Below are 19,118 nucleotides of genomic sequence, written 5' to 3' on the forward strand. Positions count from 1 at the left end.
TAGAATGGCAGAAAAACAGTAAGTGTCCCTTAAATAATTTTTGTCTTCTAAGACATTTTACACAAAAAACTCACAAAATGTTTTTTTCTACACACCAATCATTAACAATTTCAAAGGAAGTTAAATGGGGGGAAAAAATGGTAAAAAAAAATCACAAATTATATTATTAACTGTAGTTCTGCACTCCACCAGTAGGTGGTGAGATGCTCACATGAAGCTTCATGAACTGTGGGGACCTTTGAAGCAATTTGGTCAAACGGTTCAATGCCTCATGAGGCTTCATCTCACCATCACTACTTCCTCATAACCTTCACATCTCCCTGTCTCATGTTTCCCAATTATGTGCAAGGTACTGTTAACCCTTTAAGGCCAATTGTATTATATTTGATACATGGGTTTTTTGAGACCTCTATACCCTCAGTGTTAGATTTTTATTCTTGAAAACCCTGATTTGTTTTACACAATAAGTAGCATGTAGGGAACAGAAAACGTTTAAAAGATTATAGAGAAATACCTTATGTATCAAATTTGATGCAAATAAATGATTAAATTTAACTTATACAAACTTCCTTTTTAGATGTCATTTGTCAGAAAGTTCAATGACGACTCTAATAAAGTGTTAATTATTTTATGGTCCAGGCTATAAAGGGTTAAAAGTGTGCAATGACCAAACCTTTCTTGGGTGATAACTGATTCCTCCCTCCCAAACTTTCTCGTTCCCAACGTAAGTCGCATCCATCAAACAGCACAGTGACTACCCATAGCCCCATATATAGGAACACTGACTGATTGCAAGATTGTACACACGTGTGATGCTAATTAGTGCAAACATGATTTAACATGTACCTTTGGTCACATTTTTTGTTTTGGAGTACCATCATAATTGTCCAGTACGGAAGCCGAGAGCGGTCGTGTACCTCAGATACTTTTTCACATTGGTTTTCTCAAGACAACAAGTAAATTTAATTTCATTAACTTAACACATTTAGACTTAACATGTCTAAATGTGGTATAATAATGTTGGCACTAACTTGCTGCCTGATAAAAATCCACGAATCCAAACGAAAGAATTTTTTTAAAAGCTACATTAAAACACTTTTTGCAATATCCTAAGGTGGTCCTTAGGTCCATTGCTGTTCTTTTTCATAATATTCACTCGGTGTCTCGCTATGGGATGCAGCCTCCTGCAGCCCTGATAGAAGCATCTATCTCAATCTGCCAATCCTGATTGGCCGGTGGAAGTGCCCGTCATACGCCACGCCCCGTAGCTCCGACTACTAAAGCGTGTGCGGATCACGACACTCCAATTCAAAACCTCTTCTCACCTGAGAGCTTATCTCACGTCGGAGCCTTCGCTAGCTTAACTGCCCACAGACGGACCTTGCTAGTTTCCGTCGCCGGACGCTAGCACTGTGCTCTGACTTCTGCCCTGTCCGCTCACTCCAGACCGGACCGGTAACCTTTTGTCTCTCTTCACGGCGGAATCCCTCTCGGCTCCTCTCCACGGACGCTCGAGTCGGACGAGCATTTAGCACACCAGCTACTTCCTCGACCCCGCCACGCTAGCACGCCAGCTAGCTACGGTTCCTTTCCCTACCAGCACTCCAGCTCGTCGGGAAATGGCGGCCGTCCAAAACCCCCACGCCAGGGGAGACCACCGTCTTTGTTGCTGCGGGAATAAAATTTCAGGGAAAGACACCCACCCGGTGTGCGGTACCTGTCTAGGAGTCGACCACGCCAGGTTGGCCCTAGAAATTCCCGGCTCCTGTGGACACTGCAAAGTGTTCACGGTCAAGAGCCTCAGATGCAGGCTAGCCCGCCAGGTTAGCATCTCGGACCGTGATCCATTCCTCCCCACCGCCGCACAAGGTGCAGCCGCGGAGGAGGACGTGGACACAGCTGGGGAAGCCCCGGAGACTGACTACGACTGGGGTGCCCAGTGCGAGCAGCTCCATGCCCCCCCGTTTCCCGAGGAAGACGTGCTGGAAGTCAGTCCCATGGAGGAGGATGACGACACCTCGTTCCTCATATCAGAGGACGAGGAAGAGGATGACACCTTCATGGCCCCAGCACAGCCTGAGAGGCCTAAACCGCCGTGCCCTTCCGCCATGGAAGACAGGGGAGCGAGCTCACCAGCTCCCTCCCTCCATGTGGACCTGCTCGACGTGTGCAAACGCGCGGCAGAGAAGCTGGAGATTCCCTGGCCGGTCGCAATAGCGGAGCCCACCCGGTCCCGCTACGAAGGCAAACGGCTTCCCCTGGCACGAAATGCGGTGAAGCAGCTTCTCCCTGTCTTCCCCGAGTTGCTGACGGAGCTCTCCAAAACATGGACTAGCTGCCCATACAGCAACAGGAGCCCTATTTCGGGCGCAGCATCCCTCGACTGCGAGGCGATGGACGCCCACGGCCTCCTCTCCATGCCTCCGGTGGAAGTCCCGGTAGCTGCGCACCTCTGCCCAGGCAGCGTGAGCCAGCTGTCTGCAGCTTCCCCCAGACGCCCGACGCTGCCAGCTAAGCCCGAACGGTTCCAGTCTGCGCTGACCGAAAAGGCATACAAAGCAGCAGCCCTCTCGGCCAGAGCCCTCAGCACCCTCTCCATCCTCACTGCCTACCAAGCGGAGTTGTTTGGCGCGTCTGCTGAGGAGCAAGACCCGGATGCGTGGGAGGAGATGGCGGTCATCGCGGACCTGTCTCTCCGTATCCAACGTGTCGCGGTCCAGGCCACAGGGAAGGTGATGGCAACCCTCGTCGTCCAGGAGCGAGCGCGATGGCTCAGTCTCGCTAACCTGACCGACAGGGAGCGGGATGACATCCTGGATATGCCGATCGTCCCTGAAGGCATCTTCGGCTCTGCATTGGCCACAATGCAGCAAAGATGTGAGGCAAAGAAAAAGGACAACGAGGCCCTCAAACTTTGTCTCCCTCGGAAAGCCCCTGCGCCTTCACCTCCGGTGCAACGCAAAACCTTTGCGCATGCAGCCTCCCAGCCGCCGCGTTTTAAGGTACCAAGACGGCCACCACCGCCAGGTCCGCCCCCTCCGATGAGGAAGGAGCGCGGAGCCGGCTGGCAGGGGAAACCTGCCTCCACGACCGCTACGCCGCCGCCGCCCACAGCCGCCGCGAGCTCGGTCCCACAGGCGAGGAAGAAAAAGAGGGCGGCCTGACAGCCGCCAGTTCCTCAGTTGGTGCAGCCTGCTGTTCCCCGTTGCGCAGGCCCACCGTTTTGGCTTGTTTGTGCGCACCCCACGCCACCGTTGCCCATCCCAGAGCCGGTCTGCGAGGAGAAGGACATCGCCCCGGAGGTCTGCGCGGTTGCGCCCCGAGCGGAATGTCCAAAAGCACAGTCACACACCCTTGTTCAAAGAAAAAATGGTGTCAAAATAAAAATAAATCTGTCACAGCCAGGCCACGAGCCGAGGGTGCAGATAATAAAAAAAGCCAAAACAGACGATGCTCTCTCTATAAGCAGGGTGGCCGCTCAGCCCCCTGCAGCTCTGCTCCCGGGACGGGCACCGCCGTCCCCGCGGAGCAGAGCAGAGCGCTCCACCGTGCCTCCGGTGGTGCCCGAGAATCATTTCTCGGTTCCACCACAGGGGGGCGCGGGGCAGGAGCCGCAATATGTTCCCCCGCTCTCTCTCAGATGGGAAAGCTGGAGAGCAGCAGCAGCTCCACCGTGGGTGTTGCGCACAATTTCCCGGGGATACAGGCTTCAATTCGCCACTGTCCCTCCCCGCTTCTCCGGTGTAATACACTCACATGCACAGGGAGAATCAGCTCGAGTTTTACGGGAGGAAATTCTCTCTCTGATAGACAAACGAGCAGTTTTTGTCGTATCTCCCGAACAGAGTCTGTCAGGGTTTTATTCCAGATACTTCCTCGTCCCCAAACGGGGGGGGGAGAGGAATCCGCCCTATTCTGGACTTAAGAGCCCTGAACAAATTCCTGCGGAAATACAAGTTCAGGATGCTGACACATGCAGCTCTGTTGCGTCTAGTAAGACCGAACGACTGGTTTTCGTCCGTGGATCTGAAAGACGCGTATTTCCACATTCCCATTTATCCCCCTCACAGACAATATCTCCGGTTTGCCTTTCAAGGGGTGTGTTACGAATACCGTGTTCTACCATTCGGTCTGTCTCTCAGTCCGAGGGTTTTCATACGGTGCACAGAGGCCGCGGTAGCCCCGCTCAGACGCCGGGGGATACGTCTGGCCACGTATTTAGACGACTGGCTCCTGTTAGCGCAGTCAGAACAGGAAGCCAGGGTTCACACACACATTGTCACAAAACACCTGATGGATTTAGGTTTTGTGATAAATATGGAAAAAAGCCACCTATCTCCAACGCAGGAGATATGCTTTCTGGGATTATCCCTGCGCTCTGTTCCGTTCACAGCCCGCCTGTCAGAGGAAAGAGTGACGGTTTTCAGAACGTGCCTGTCACAATTCCGTCTGCACAGGTCTGTCCAGTTCAGACTGTGCCTTCGGTTGCTGGGTCTGATGGCCTCAGCCATCCTCGTGATTCGCCTCGGCCGCCTTCACATGCGGGACTTTCAGCGCTGGGTCGCTTCGCTCCGAATGGACCCCGTGCGTCATGGCGCACGGCGGATAACGGTCACAGCGGACTGTATAACAGCTCTGCGCTGTTGGCGAGCCCCGTCCTTCCTGACCCAAGGGGTGCCTATGGGCACCGTCTCGTCCAGGAAAGTGGTAACCACGGATGCCAGCCTATCAGGCTGGGGCGGCATTCACGAGGGCAGGTCTGTGAGGGGTCGCTGGAGCCAGGCCCTCCAGCGCCTTCACATAAACTTTCTCGAACTTTCGGCGGTGTTTCTTTCTCTGAGACACTTCCTCCCATTCCTCTCGGGTCACCATGTCCTGGTGAGGACGGACAACACGACAACAGTGGCGTATATCAACCGCCAAGGGGGCCTGCGCTCCCGCATGTTGCACAATCTGGCGCGCGACCTGATTCTCTGGAGCAGTACCCACTTTCTCTCCCTGAGAGCGACGCACGTCCCGGGAGACTTGAACACGGGTGCGGACCTGCTGTCCAGAGGCGCGCCAGTGTACGGGGAATGGACGCTGCACCCACAGGTCGTGGAGCAGATATGGGCGCGCTATGGGCGCGCTCAGATAGATCTGTTCGCGTCCAGGGAAAACGCTCGATGCGAGCTGTTCTTCTCTCTGAGCACTCTGAATGCCCCTCTGGGCGTAGACGCATTAGCGCACGCCTGGCCGCACGAGCTGCTATACGCGTTTCCACCGCTGGCCCTGATACCCCCCACTCTCGCCAGAGTGAGGGCATTCAACCACAGACTGATCCTAATAGCTCCGCACTGGCCAGCGCAACACTGGCTGGCGGAGATATTCCAGATGCTGTGCGCCCAGCCTTGGGAGCTGCCGCTGCGCAGGGACCTGCTCTCGCAGGGTGCGGGGACAGTGTACCACCCACACCCGGAGCGACTGCAGCTGTGGGCCTGGCCCGTGAGTGGCTTAATTTAACCACTGCCGGGCTCCCTCAGAGTGTAATTAATACTATCCAAAACGCCAGGGCTCCCTCCACTAGGAACCTATATGGCTCCAAGTGGGGACTGTTTGAGCGGTGGTGTCTTGAACGGGACTACGTTCCTTTTCAGTGTTCTGTACCAGCGATTCTGTCGTTTTTACAGGAACTGATTGATAAAGGAAAAGCTTTTTCCACGGTTAAGGTTTATCTGGCAGCTATAGCAGCATGCCATATAGGTTTTGGAGACAAAACGGCGAGCCAACACCCTTTGGTTTGTCGGTTTATGAAGGGTGCCCGCAGGCTCCTCCCCGTCTCCAGACCTTTGCTGCCTCCGTGGGATTTGTCGGTGGTTCTGGAGGGGCTTAAGGGACCCCCATTTGAACCGTTGTTGGGGTCCAGTCTTAAACATCTGTCTCTCAAGACAGTGCTGTTACTGGCCCTGGCCACTGCGAAACGAGTCAGCGACATTCATGCGCTCTCTGTGAGCCCCGCATGTACCCGGTTCGACCCGGAATACACGCGTATGGTTCTGAAGCCCAACCCGGCCTTTGTTCCTAAAGTGGTTGGTTCTTGTTCACCGATCGAGCTAGCGGCGTTCGCCGCCCCCCCAGGTGAACGGCGAGCGCACACGCTGTGCCCTGTTCGAGCCGTGCGCTCTTATATGGACAGGACGCAGAGCTTCAGGATGAGTGATCAGCTCTTATTCTCCTGGGCGGAGCCCCGTAAGGGGCAGCCGATCACAAAGCAACGCCTCGCCCACTGGGTGGTGGAGGCTATAGCTTTGGCGTATGGAAGCAGGGGTCTGCAGCCCCCGGCGGGTCTGCGTGCACACTCTACCCGCGGGATGGCTGCGTCCTGGGCTTTATTTCGGGGAGTGTCCGTTCAGGACATTTGTTCAGCGGCGAATTGGTCTTCGCCTCTGACTTTTGTCCGGTTCTACATGCTTGACGTGTCTGGACCGTGCGTGGCCAGTGCGGTCCTAGAGTCATAACTGACCTTGTGGACCTTCCCCATCGGCCGGTTCTTGTTCGATAAGCTGTCTGACAATACGGGAGCTACCATATCCCATAGCGAGACACCGAGTGAATATTATGAAAAAGAACGTTTGGTTATCTAACATAACCCCAGTTCTTAGAATAATATGAGCGAGGTGTCTCGCCAGACGACCCTTCTTGCAGGGCGGCAAGAAGAGGTTTTCTTGTTGAATTGGAGTGCCGTGATCCGCACACGCTTTAGTAGTCGGAGCTACGGGGCGTGGCGTATGACGGGCACTTCCACCGGCCAATCAGGATTGGCAGATTGAGATAGATGCTTCTATCAGGGCTGCAGGAGGCTGCATCCCATAGCGAGACACCTCGCTCATATTATTCTAAGAACTGGGGTTATGCTTTTATTGTTATTGTAGGTCCTTACTGAAACCAAACTCACAGCTGGTCATATAAAAACAACTCTGTCAGTCTATAGAAAGTTTTTTTTAATTGGATTTCTTTTTGTCCAAAAGTGATAAATCAGACCTCTTTAGGCGCTTTCATTTGGACTTTTTCCTTAATGCATCTTAGAAGAGGAATACTTCATAAGTGACCAAACTAAAGTTATTTCCTGTCTTCTCTAAAGAGGTAAGCCTATTTACCAATTCACTAATAATGCTTTTCCTTCTTCAGTTCAGATCTTCAGTTCCATCTGGTCAAAAACGCCCAGTTGTCAGACCAGTTTTACCCTTTCAATCAATGAAATATTTCCTTAACACACAGGAAGTGTAAATCCAGTTGAGCCTAAGAATCCTGGTATCTAAAGGAACCCAAGAAACCCCAGACACATTCCTTTCTTCTCTTTAGTTTCTGTCTCAGGCGTTCTTGATTATTTGCCAAGTATCCACTCAGGGGTTTTGCAGGTAACAAGCGTTTTCTCTTTAAAGTTGATAAGAAGTCTTGGACATACCACTCATGATTCGTCATGGTCAGTAGAGTCAGTGACATACTTTCTGATGAATATCTGTTTATCAAAATAAACAAAAAAGTGATATATCTCACTATAGCTGAAAGGGGAAATGAAAACTGAAAATGAAAAAAATATTTTTCATATTGGTATTTTTTCCCTTTAATTTCATTTTCTCACGATCAAAGCAACTATTTATTTTCAAAAACCACTTCCTACAATTCTTTATTTTGTAATGCCATTCTAAAAAGCTGAACTTAAATTTACATTAAATATCTTCTTAATAGTACTTTGTACTCACACTTTGGTTCGGTTACCCATAGGCCTTCATTTTGGCAGAGATCTTCCCTTTTGCAGTTAGACGTTAAAATGATTCACACTCGTCTGGTTCCTGTTCTGCAACAGTTCAATCTGAAAAACTCACACGGCTGGACACACAGTGCTTAATTTTTGCAGATATGTTTCCCCCCAGGCCTGGTGGTGGAGTGGAGATAGATGAAGTTGGTCAGTCTTTAGACTGCTGGTTAGTGAGACGGTATGCTGAGGTTTATGGGGAGATCCAGTGGACTGCGTGAGCTGATACTAGAGCTTCACCTCTAACCTGTCTATGATGAGCAAGCATGAAGCGACAGTGGAGAGGAAAAACTCCCCGTAGGGAAGAAACCTCTGGCAGAACCAGGTTCAACATGGTGGTCTTCTTCCGGACCGGTTGAGATGAAAACGCAGTGAGACTCTGATGAAGCTTTAGCTACGATGGTGGAGGAGGGGCTGGAGGTGGGTTGAAACTTTGTCATCTGATTGAAGTCACAGCGCATCCACCGCCTGCGCACAGGAACAAACAGCTGATTGGCTGTGTCGCAGGTGGATGTAGGAGAGCAATTCGTTTCTTCAGCTGAACCTCCGACTAGGCTCCATTTCACACCGTATATATACCGTAAGTTTATGATAAAAATAGTATTTTATAATCCAATTATATTTATCTAAGTTACTTTCCTACCTTAGCTCTTTCTATTAATCTTGTAAACCAATTTTGCTTTCAAAAAACAGCAATATAAATGGGCTAGATTTTTATTTTCTAGTCATAAAGATCATAAAGTTTGGGGGATTTCTTATCCCATTTTCTTCTCAGGAGACATTTCTTGATATTCAATTTAGTGTAATTATCTTTAAAACACACACTTAAAACCATGCAACATGTGGCAATGTGTTGCACAGTAATATGAGGCAAACCAGCAAACATTCAAACTGCAAAAAACGATCTAGAAATAAAAAAAAATTTCTTAAGTGTATTTAGGCTTAATTTAAGCAAGTAAATAAATTAGCCAATGGAATGCGTTGTTTTAATCTTAAAATATGATACAATGCACTTCAAATAAATAATTCAATTGTTTTTTTCTATTGAAATGTACATTTTCTTGGCCCCTCAATTCAAGAAAAAATAACTTCTGATTTCAAATTTTGCAGTGCATATCTTAACCAGTAAAACAGGTGGATACATTAAACAGTAATGAAAGCAGTGATAAAGTTAGATTATATTACAAAGTAATCCCATAAAGGGTTTCTTCAGGCCCACATAGATCTGACTTTATGGATGACAGCATCACCATCTGGTGGAGATTTAGAGCAACAGCTCTAGAATCTTTAGGTTTGTTTGGAGCAGAGAACAAGAACACACAGACTGCTCCAGGGGTGAAACATTTTTACTGTAGTGCTACAGTATCAACATATGAATGAAAACATTACTGTGTTATATTATTGTGTTCCATACAACAAAAATATCTGGCATGTAGATCCCCACAACATGGCAGCAGAGTAGAAAACATGAGTGAAAAGAAGAAACTTAAGGTATTAATCCAAGCATTCATAGGGCTGAGCTTCTGTTGTGCTGTTGGTTCTCTGCAGGACGATTACTGGTGATCAGAACGTAACTCGGAGACCAACAGATCCACCATCATGGCTGTGTTGTGTTTAAATAAAAATACAAAAAAAAGACTTCCAGGCTTACATGTATTCAATCACGCTGGAGCACATAACCAGACCAACTGGCTAACCCTAAAGGAGTGATTGTTGCTCCAGGTCCTTTGTCCTGAATTAGTGAAGACACGGTGAATCGACTAATAAATACATTCTCAGATCTCTTTGAAACTGACGGCCAGACAAATATATACAAAGTGATTAAAAGTCAACTCTTTTTTTTTTTCATTACTAAGTGTTTACAACTAAGACAGTCACTTGGAGGTGGTGCAGACCACGGTGGACACAGAAATCCCTTCTCTTAGGCTCATATACTCTTGTTTCCCTGTTCCTTCCTTCGCACTGAGACTGATTGTACGCAATTCACTCGTTCAGTGGTCCAGACCGATGCTATCTACCATCCCTTCAGATACAGCAGGCACACAAATATAAAGACACTCTGTTTGGCTTTCTGCCCCGCCTCCAACTCGTTATCCTTCCTTTCTTCCGATGTGTCACAAAGAGCACATCCTATTATCCCTGTAAACAAGAACTCTGTCCTTTCAGAGTATAAATACTGTTTTGGTAAAATCATTCTTAAAAAGACGAGACAGAGTGTATTTGAGTGAACATTAATAAAAAAACAAAAAAGAACCCCACAATTGCATGGTTTGAAGATGTTATTTCTTCATTTGTATAATTATATCCGGTACTTTTCCTCTTTTTTTGGCTTCATAGTTAAGGCCGAAAGTCTGAAATGGAAGGGGAGCAGGAGAAGTCCAAGACGTGATCTGCTTGTGCCCATAGGGCCTAGTGATAATACAAACACCACACTTACAGAGGCACGCCCACAGATGAACAGTATTGCAGGGCAACGTTTTATATATATGCATGTGTATAAAAAAAAGACACTAAGGAATGGTGAAAAAATCCTCTCTGTCATTTCTTTCATCAAATCATTCAGTCTTCCAAGTATAAATTCCCTTTCCTTTCCAAAGTGCGAGGGTGCCGGTGCTGTTTCAGTCTGGCTACACTAGGAGGTGCCGTTCCTCTCTGCAGGTGACTGACAGGCGGTTGCTGTGGCTGTGTTTATTGCTATTAAGTCCATGCTCCTCTTCTTACAAAGGACTCAAAGGGAAGAAGTTTCCCTCCGAGCACTGATCTGAGGTCTCCGTCGCCTTAATGGGAGTCTGTGCTTTTTTTGGAAGCTTTAAATCCAGGCCGGTGCTGGAGGGAAACTTCTTCCTGTAGGAGCTGGCTCAGGTGAAGACGTAGTTGAGGAGCAGTTGGGAAAGGAGCAGAACGCAGAGGATGAGGCAGTGACGGCCGGTTAAGGACGTGGAGTCGTCTGTGGCCCTCTGCCGAGACAGCTGACGACTCAGAGCCACCAGGTTCCTGCAGACAGAGAGAGTCACAATGTTTTGGAATTTCTTAATCATTCATGTTAGAAAAGTGAAAATATCAGCACCACAACCAATATTAGTTATTAGGCACTAAAAATGTAGGCCTTATGTGCTGGTAAAATATTTTGTGCTTGTTTAATGTAGCAAAAATATTTAAGAAAAAAAACTCTTGGCTGAAGTAAACAATGAAGGAAACTATATCAAATCTATCATAAAGACATTAACATCTTTTAATATTTATTACAGGTCATATGATTATCACAGATAGCAAATCAGCACCAACTTAAAAGATCAGAGTGATGGAAAGGACGATCAAAGAAGAATAAAAAAAAAAATTTAATAAAAAACACAAACATCGGAAACATGTAAAAAGCTTCTTTTCTGTGACACCACTAAGGATTTTTTTTCAATTCTTCATAAGGGTCTTAATCATGTAGCATTATCATTGTTCAATGAAATATACTTACGACTTTTTTTTTGTTTAAAAGTACATTTTCCTTTGACAATGTGATGTTTTATAAGAGAAGCGCACCTCATTTCCCAATTAAGACCAACTTATTGATTGTATGAGTGATTCTAAATCTATTAACTGGGATTAATTTAGTTTTATTTGATCCTCAGATAAATTCTAGTGAGATCTTCTCACCTTTGAATATCCTGCTGGGTTTTCTTTATGGATGTGATGGAGGCTTCGATCACAGCAATGTCCTTCACCTCTTTACTGCAGCGGGCACATTGGGTAGAGAAGCCTGGACACAGAAATATAACAAAACACAACAATAAACTAAAGCGTAAAATTTTACAAAACAAAATTCAGTTTGTACTTCTCATTTTTACACAATAAAAAAAAAAAAAGATTTTATCTTAGCAGAAAAAAATTCCATGTAGAAAAACCCATCAAACCCAGAGGAAATATCTTAAACCGATCCAATTGATAAATATTGATAACTATATATATCTAGCCAACTGATAAATATCTAAAATGGGACTTTAGAGACTTTGTTCTTTAGTGGGTTCCTTATATTCTGTGCCGCTGCAGCAGACCTTGGCTGTAAATGGAAATGCTAAACTGGATTTTCTGCCTGATTTGAAGCTAAAAACCCAAGGCAGATTTAAAGGAACAGGATCAGGAAGGATTAGAGAGGAGAGCTTGAAGTCATGCTTCAACAATTTTGAGCATCACTTAAATTAAAGCACAGACACTGAGGCCAACTACCTGATATAACCTCATCTACGCACAGCAGCTCTTTTTAAAATGTTTGGGCTTTTTAGTATCTGAAGTTCTTAAGGACCTAATGCTTCTCAAACCTGCAAACTCGAATATACAGAATAAATAAGAGATTTATATGGAGCAGGACACCAACACGTAATATTGATAGCATGAAAGAAATGTTTTATCATTCATTTATTTAACGGATTTCTAAAGAAATAAAGTAATTATAAAAAATATTCATGTTAGATGCCTTTGCATATTCTTGGGCAATTCTCAAGAAAAAAATAAACCTGCTTTAATTAGCGGCAATCATTTATAACCCAACTTCTTCTAAAAGGACAAACACCAAAGCTTAAAATAAATATTTCCCTTCTGTCCTCAAACCTTTAATTGCAACATAAGTGAATAACCCATCTGCTGAAGTCAACCAATGGTAGAGTACAGAGGAAATGGCCGCTGAAGGGCGTTCCTTGTATCCTTGCTTGCATCTGAATACATCCTCACCTTCATTATCTGAGGATTCGTGTGTTGGTTCTGGAGTGGTGCTGCTGCTCTCCGTGTTCTGGCTGCAGGTGGACGGCTGGCTGCTTGTTTTCCTGTGTTTCCCATTTATCTCCGACTGTGAATGACAGATAAAACACATTTTTTATTTTTATATATAGGAATCAATATATATGGGGAAACCAAGCTGAAATGAAGAATGTGTTGTTCTTCATTTTAGCTTGGTCTCTTTAAAGCAGCTGAAGCGTAGCTGCAGTGTGACTCTAGAGGAAACAGCTCTGCATTCATGGAGTAAAATTACTCAGGGCATCTATTGTTATCTATTCATTTATTTACCTCATGTGAGGCTTGTTGGAAGGAAGATCCCAAAGTCAAGCGTTTCACTATCGATCATTTTAAAGGAATAGTACACCCAAAACATGATTAGCCTTCATTTTCTACTCACCCCCATGCTGAACAACACTCTGGAGTACTTTTTTGATATCTCAAATGCATCTGGAGATCTGGGAGGCTTCTTGCTGTCTGCTGACATTCAAATAATGGAGGTCCATGGCGCCCGAGGCAGAAAGGTCCATAAAAGTCCACAAAAAACGTGTCAATATTCCTCCATACTGCTCGTCCAATGTATTCCAAGTGTCCTGAGTGGGTAGCATCCAGAATTTATTCGAAACTAAGTCATTTAGAATGTTTTTAGAGCATAAACAGTAGTTTATAGGATTTCCTGAAAGCGCGCGCCGGCGCGTTCATGACGCTACGGAAGCCGGCAGACCAAACCAGATGAAAGTGCGCATTCAGCGTCTGCTCTGCCGATAATGCAAGCGTAGAAGAAGAAATGTGCTGTTTACCTGTGCAAAGAAAGAAACAACGAAAGAAAAAGGTCTGAGGACTTCAGTGTTGAGGAAGAGCATGAGTTCTTTGCCGAGCTGAATGCGCACAATCATCTGGCTTGGTCTGCCGCGGTTTCCGTAGCGTCATGAACGCGCCGGCGCGCGCTTTCAGGAAATCCTATACACTACTGTTTATGCTCTAAAAACATTCTAAATGACTTCGTTTCGAGTAAATTCTGGATGCTACCCACTCAGGACACTTGGAATACATTGGACGAGCAGTATGGAGGAATATTGACACGTTTTTTGTGGACTTTTATGGACCTTTCTGACTCGGGCACCATAGACCTCCATTATTTGAATGTCAGCAGACAGCAAGAAGCCTCCCAGATCTCCAGATGCATTTGAGATATCAAAAAAGTACTCCAGAGTGTTGTTCAGCATGGGGGTGAGTAGAAAATGAAGGCTAATCATGTTTTGGGTGTACTATTCCTTTAAATCAAAGTGAATTTGCAGTTTCACCTTGTGTTGCCTGGTCCAGGTGTGGCTGTAGGAAAGCCCGTTGTGTCGTCTATGGATCTTCTCTTGCGTCTGAATCACTCCATCCTTCTCAAACTGGACGAGGCAAGCCTCATTGTCCCACGGCCGTGTGCTGAAAAGCAAAAACGCGATCCTTAAAGCAGATCTTTTATATGGTGTAGTCTGGTTCTGATAGAGAGAGTGGGTTGGTCATACTCGAGGTGGATGTAGGTCCACTCTGAGGTGACGGGATCCTGCTGGAAAAGTTTTGGGATCCAGGCTCTCTCTCCTCTCTCTTTGGCTTCTCTCCGCTGAGCCTCCTCAAGGACAAACTTCTCCTGAGTTGCCCTCACTTGGTCCCGATCCAGGATGGCGCTGGTAACGTGCTGCCACAGCCTGTTGGAACATCCCCCAATCAGTTCAGCTGTTTAGAATAAACAACTAGACACTAAAGATTTTTTTAAAAATTTGTTTTTACATTTGGCAAATAAAATCTGAGTGTTTTAATGAAAAATTATGCCGGTGTTTGTGTTCCTTTGGTGACAAAATGTTTAGACAGCTACAAATCCTCTAGGCTTTATTTATCTATAATAGTTGGATTGCTGCAAACTTAGACTAGTTTTATCTCAGTTCACACAGGTGGAGAGGCAGTTTGTAAAGTCTGCTGTGGTTTTTGACAAGTAAAACGCGTCCCATCAGGTTTACCTTTCAGACTCAAACTCCCCCTGCTGGTCTAACTGGACCACTTGTCGCTTGAGGCGCCTGCTGCGGATTTCTTGAGTTGGGTTCCACAATGTCTCCTGCTGGCCGGAGCGCTTCTCCTGAATAAACACCTCGCTGTCCTGATTTGAAAAATGATAAGTTTAAGCTGATGTATGACATTAATAATTTGGTCTCTTACTGTTCTATACCGACAGTGATACGTCATTTATGTGGTAGTAATAATAATGCTTTAGGGGAGATTATGGAGTCTCTTTCTTAAAATGTCTGCCTTCTCCTTTAGAAACTATAATTACCAAATGACAGTAGAGAATAAGTGAGCAACTAGTGTGAAGTAAACAGGGATGCTGAGAGTAGAGGTCGTCTCACCCAGTGTCCATCAATCGTGGCCATGAGTTCGTCCCCCATCATGATCTTTCCACTGATCTGATTTACTGAGCCGGCGCCTCCCAGGAAAGGCTACAGAACAGAAAGAAAACAGTTCCTTTTATCTTTCAGGATAGGAAACGGTACAAATGATCTATTAAATCCAACTCAGAGATTTAAACCAAAGTTTTAGGAAGGAGAATTTAGGACTGATGGTAACTTTAATATGATTTAAGACCCACATTAAAATGAGAAATAAACGTTTCAAGTTAACCAACAAAGATAGTTAAAGAATAGCTCATATTACACTTAGTAATTTTGGCTAAACATTACTTTCTTAGTTGAAGTTGATGTTTTAAGTTGTCACATGAGACATAAGGGTCACCTAATTTCAGCGTTCTCATACACTAAGCTTTCTAAAAGTTATGGAAGACAGATTTAAGGCAGTCCCATAAATTCAGCCAATCCTCTGCCATAACGTGCTCCTGTTGTAGGAGTTAGTAGTGAATAAAGTGATGAGAACATATTGATTCTAATCAAATAGAGCTAGTTTCAGGACAAAACTTTAATCACTAAGAATGATTCAGGAAAGCAAACAGGTTTTCTGCTCTGTGCCTAGTGGCTTCATCCCAGCCTAAAACAGACAAATTGTCCAGCCAGAACTATAACCAATAGACTGAATGAATATGCCATAGGATAGCTACAAAACGAAGAAGAAATGGAGACTGTGAGAAGCACTAGATGTGGCTTAGTGTATTAAACACCTACAATTTTAAGCCTTGAAGGATCTAAAGAGCTTTAAAAATGACAAAATTATGAAATCTTTGATTTTTTAGGAAACCTGCAGAAACCGGCTTGAAGTTAAATTTGTTATGAACTTTAGTGCCACGTCCCCCTTTGGATAAAAGTAGCTATCAAATGCATGAAGATAGATTAATGAACAGGGCCAAAAACAGAATGGGATTCAGTATCCAACAAGAATCCGAATCAGACATACTTTAATAATCCCAGAGGGAAATTACAGATCAACTAATGAGCCAAAAAACTATTATTAAGTGTGGGGTTTTGACATTGACATGTATTGATAATGCTTTCTGTCATTTTTAATGATTCTGACATTTTTTCATTTCCAAATTCACTTCTTTTTTGATAGCTCAACTTAAATCTTCTTTAAAGACATACCTTTAATTTGTACTCCAGCTCTGCATAACATTTCATCTTCTCGCATTCGATGGTAACTTTCCCTCCCAGCTCTAATGTCATGGTGCCATACAGGATTCCTACAGGAGGTAAAGCATCAGATCAACAACTCATCAGGTAACTATAATGTCTTGACTTTCACATTCTATTATCTGTAAACACAGTCCAAAATTAAAATCTGAGGAATAAAGACACAAATAATTTTGATTGTACCTATTAATCACATCTAATTCTAGATATCAGCCATGGCAGGGACCAGGTACAAAGCACTGTTTAATTTCCTGCAGCCCAACAAGTTGGCTGCAGCCTGAAGTTGTAAAAGATGCAGCACACACAGGATTTGTCTGAACAAAGAGATGACTGTGTAAATAGGGTGGGCGAGTTTGCATATTAGCTTCCTGTGTTCTCTGCATGGCTGCAGGGCTGATAAGAACACCTGAAGTCAGTTAAAGAAAACAGGAACCATAAGATAAATTAATCAGGAAATAAGTTAGCAGGCTAGCACTGAATTTTAGTTGAAAATAAAATAACAATATTGGTTTGTCAACAGTCTGTGCGAGACATAATATCTGAGCAGGAACCAACGCAGCAGTCGATGCCCTTCTGTCTGAGGGGCTGACTGAAGAAGGCTTGAAAATGAACTCAATCTGATATCAGTTTAGCAGTAAACCTTCCTGCAGGGGCCTTTAGCGGAGCATCTGCTGATAACTTCATGTTCTTTTCCAATAGATGATGCACCTGGCTCTCTTTCCATTTAGCTCCTCCCTCTCTCTCTTTCTCAAAGCTACTGAAGAAGCTACTGCTGTGATCAACTGTGTGCTCTTTCATCCTATGAGAGCTGTCTCACAGCTTATCTGATTAGCTATGTTTCTCTGCAAGATGAAGCCACTACAGGAGCTACGCTGGATTAGAGCATCTGTGGGCTTTGTTTGCTTGCTAGGCGTTCTCAACACCAACAATAGATAATAAATAACGCACCTTTAATTTGAAACATACTATGAATTTTACAGCATTTATTTTATAATTAGGATAACATTGGAATAAAAGCACCTAAAAGATATCTATAGGATAAACCTGAATGAAAATACATTTAAACTAGATAATTCTATGCTTTTTTTGCTGTTCTTTCTGAACAACCTTGAGAGGATTTTTTGCCGTCAAAACAGAAATCAAATCCAACAAAAGATTTTAAGAGATGTGAAAATAATCCTGCAAGAACATTTACCAAAAGGAATCTATTGAGATAAAAAAAAGCTCTGAGAAAAATAACCATTTAATTCAACTGGAGCACTATATACATAGTCTCCCACTGAATCAATACAATCTAGGACAAAAGATCCACATTTTAATAACTAATACACATTGCTGTCCCCAAGCAGGATATTTAGAAGCAATTATTTTATCACCTTTATTTTCTTTCTATTAAAGAGCGAGATAAAATGAACCATAGTTAACAGAATATACAGACTTTCAACTGATTAACGTGAGCAGGGAAGCTTTGTAACAGAAGCATCACCTTTGCAGTGAGCGTAGGGCATTGTGATGACATACTCCTCATCTCTGCTCAGGAACAGAAGTCTAGCTCTGCCGTCTAGAATAGCTGATAGAGAGTTACCTGTAAAAGGAAACAAAGGACTGTTACTTATTCTTGAAGCTCATTTTCAATAAACCGGTCCTTATTTATCCTAACCAGTAACAACACTGAGATCAAAGTAAGGATTAAGTCTGAAACCTATCTCATTTCAAACATATGCATGAACCAGGCTGTTAATTCTAAGCTTAGATAGATTGTGTACCATAGAACTTGGATTTGGCCAGGATGCTTCCACTGATACAGAAACCATCCTTCCTGTTGCAAACATAAAAGGCAGAGATGGGAGGATGGTGCGACACCTGACAGAGAACAGAGGGAGAGACACGTTTAGGCAGCAGAGGGAGAAAAACTGTCAGCCCTATACTGTTAGTCATCCCCTGAACAATATATCCCATAATAGATGAATCATGCTTTGCTTTTTTGAGGTTTAAATATGGGTTAACCTGCTCGGCTATGTAGAATGTGCAGCTGTTAGTCTGAGGATGGAGCCAGCAGCAGCGAAATGTCTCCCCTAGAATTGGGTTGTAAGGCTTCTTCAGACCCTGCAAACACAAAAATAGAAAAAACACAAAAAAAAGTGTGCATCAAATAAAACATCCAGAGGCAAATTTCCTTTTCATGTCGTTAATTGTAGCAAACTACAAGTAAATCTGTAACACTATATGTAACACAATATTAAAATAGCCGCTGATACTCTGGCTTTAGCATCAGCAGACAGTGGTATTCTGTCAGCTGCATAATAAGAGGTAACGAGCCCATGAAATGAATCTATTAAGAAGAGTCAGCAAGAAAAGTGCCGAGTCAGGCCCCATTGATCCACAGGCATTTGCAACAAGCTCTAAAGAGGAAATAAATCCCTAACAAGTAGAAGCAAATGTAAGATGCCTTCCGACCTTTTTTACAGTGGAAATCTGTTATTCAGCTCACACATAAAAGGTTACATGATGCCACTGTGTGGTGATTGATAAGCATTGAAAAGACAACTAAAACACAGCCAGTTAGAAATGTTCCTGTTCAGAAGGGTAAGAGTCCAAATGAGCAAAGAGACCAGAGGGTGTTCCAGCTATAACACTGCAAACAGTTAGCTGAAATCACTGATCCTCAATAAGAAGATACTTTCATCTGGTATCAACATGGAGATTCCTTTTTTAAATAGATAACTGCCGACTACACAACATACATCAGAGCTATCAGAGTGCACTAATGAGGCTCTTCATTGCAGAAGGTGTTACTGAAGAACTTCGACTCAAATCCAGCAATTTTATGTATCGGTAAGAAGAAAAACTGTAATTTAAGATAAAAAACATAACTCCTATAATACATTTATTTTAACCTGGAACAGAGAGAGGGAGAAGAAGACTTTCAGCAGATAACAGGAAGG

General features: G+C 44.4%; 2 protein-coding genes across 6 annotated transcripts in view; one reads left to right on the forward strand and one right to left on the reverse strand.

Moving 5' to 3' along the window:
- The first annotated feature begins 1,619 nt into the window (after window positions 1-1,619).
- On the forward strand, window positions 1,620-5,643 carry LOC119796796. Its single transcript, XM_038305526.1, is given in 4 exon segments — window positions 1,620-2,958; window positions 3,003-3,185; window positions 3,268-3,899; window positions 3,901-5,643. Coding segments are annotated over 4 exon segments (3,756 nt in total). The 3' UTR covers window positions 5,503-5,643.
- Window positions 5,644-9,123: 3,480 nt separating this feature from the next.
- osbpl5 (oxysterol binding protein-like 5) overlaps window positions 9,124-19,118 on the reverse strand; it is a 50,237-nt gene continuing 40,242 nt past the window's right edge. For 3 of the 5 annotated variants that reach the window (XM_038305539.1, XM_038305541.1, XM_038305540.1), the window contains 11 exons: window positions 18,181-18,279; window positions 17,940-18,036; window positions 17,660-17,758; window positions 16,126-16,223; window positions 14,947-15,036; window positions 14,563-14,699; window positions 14,074-14,253; window positions 13,861-13,990; window positions 12,515-12,629; window positions 11,444-11,546; window positions 10,654-10,789 (listed from right to left, as the gene is read on the reverse strand). In XM_038305539.1, the coding sequence (XP_038161467.1) occupies window positions 10,654-10,789; window positions 11,444-11,546; window positions 12,515-12,629; window positions 13,861-13,990; window positions 14,074-14,253; window positions 14,563-14,699; window positions 14,947-15,036; window positions 16,126-16,223; window positions 17,660-17,758; window positions 17,940-18,036; window positions 18,181-18,279 (1,284 nt within the window). Of the gene's footprint in view, window positions 10,790-11,443; window positions 11,547-12,514; window positions 12,630-12,886; window positions 12,912-13,837; window positions 13,991-14,073; window positions 14,254-14,562; window positions 14,700-14,946; window positions 15,037-16,125; window positions 16,224-17,659; window positions 17,759-17,939; window positions 18,037-18,180; window positions 18,280-19,118 lie in introns of those variants that run through there. The other 2 variants (XM_038305538.1, XM_038305542.1) reach the window with 2 other exon arrangements.

Source organism: Cyprinodon tularosa, unplaced genomic scaffold (genome assembly GCF_016077235.1).
Source record: "Cyprinodon tularosa strain WSP-4 unplaced genomic scaffold, ASM1607723v1 ctg56, whole genome shotgun sequence".
Taxonomy (NCBI): domain Eukaryota; kingdom Metazoa; phylum Chordata; class Actinopteri; order Cyprinodontiformes; family Cyprinodontidae; genus Cyprinodon; species Cyprinodon tularosa.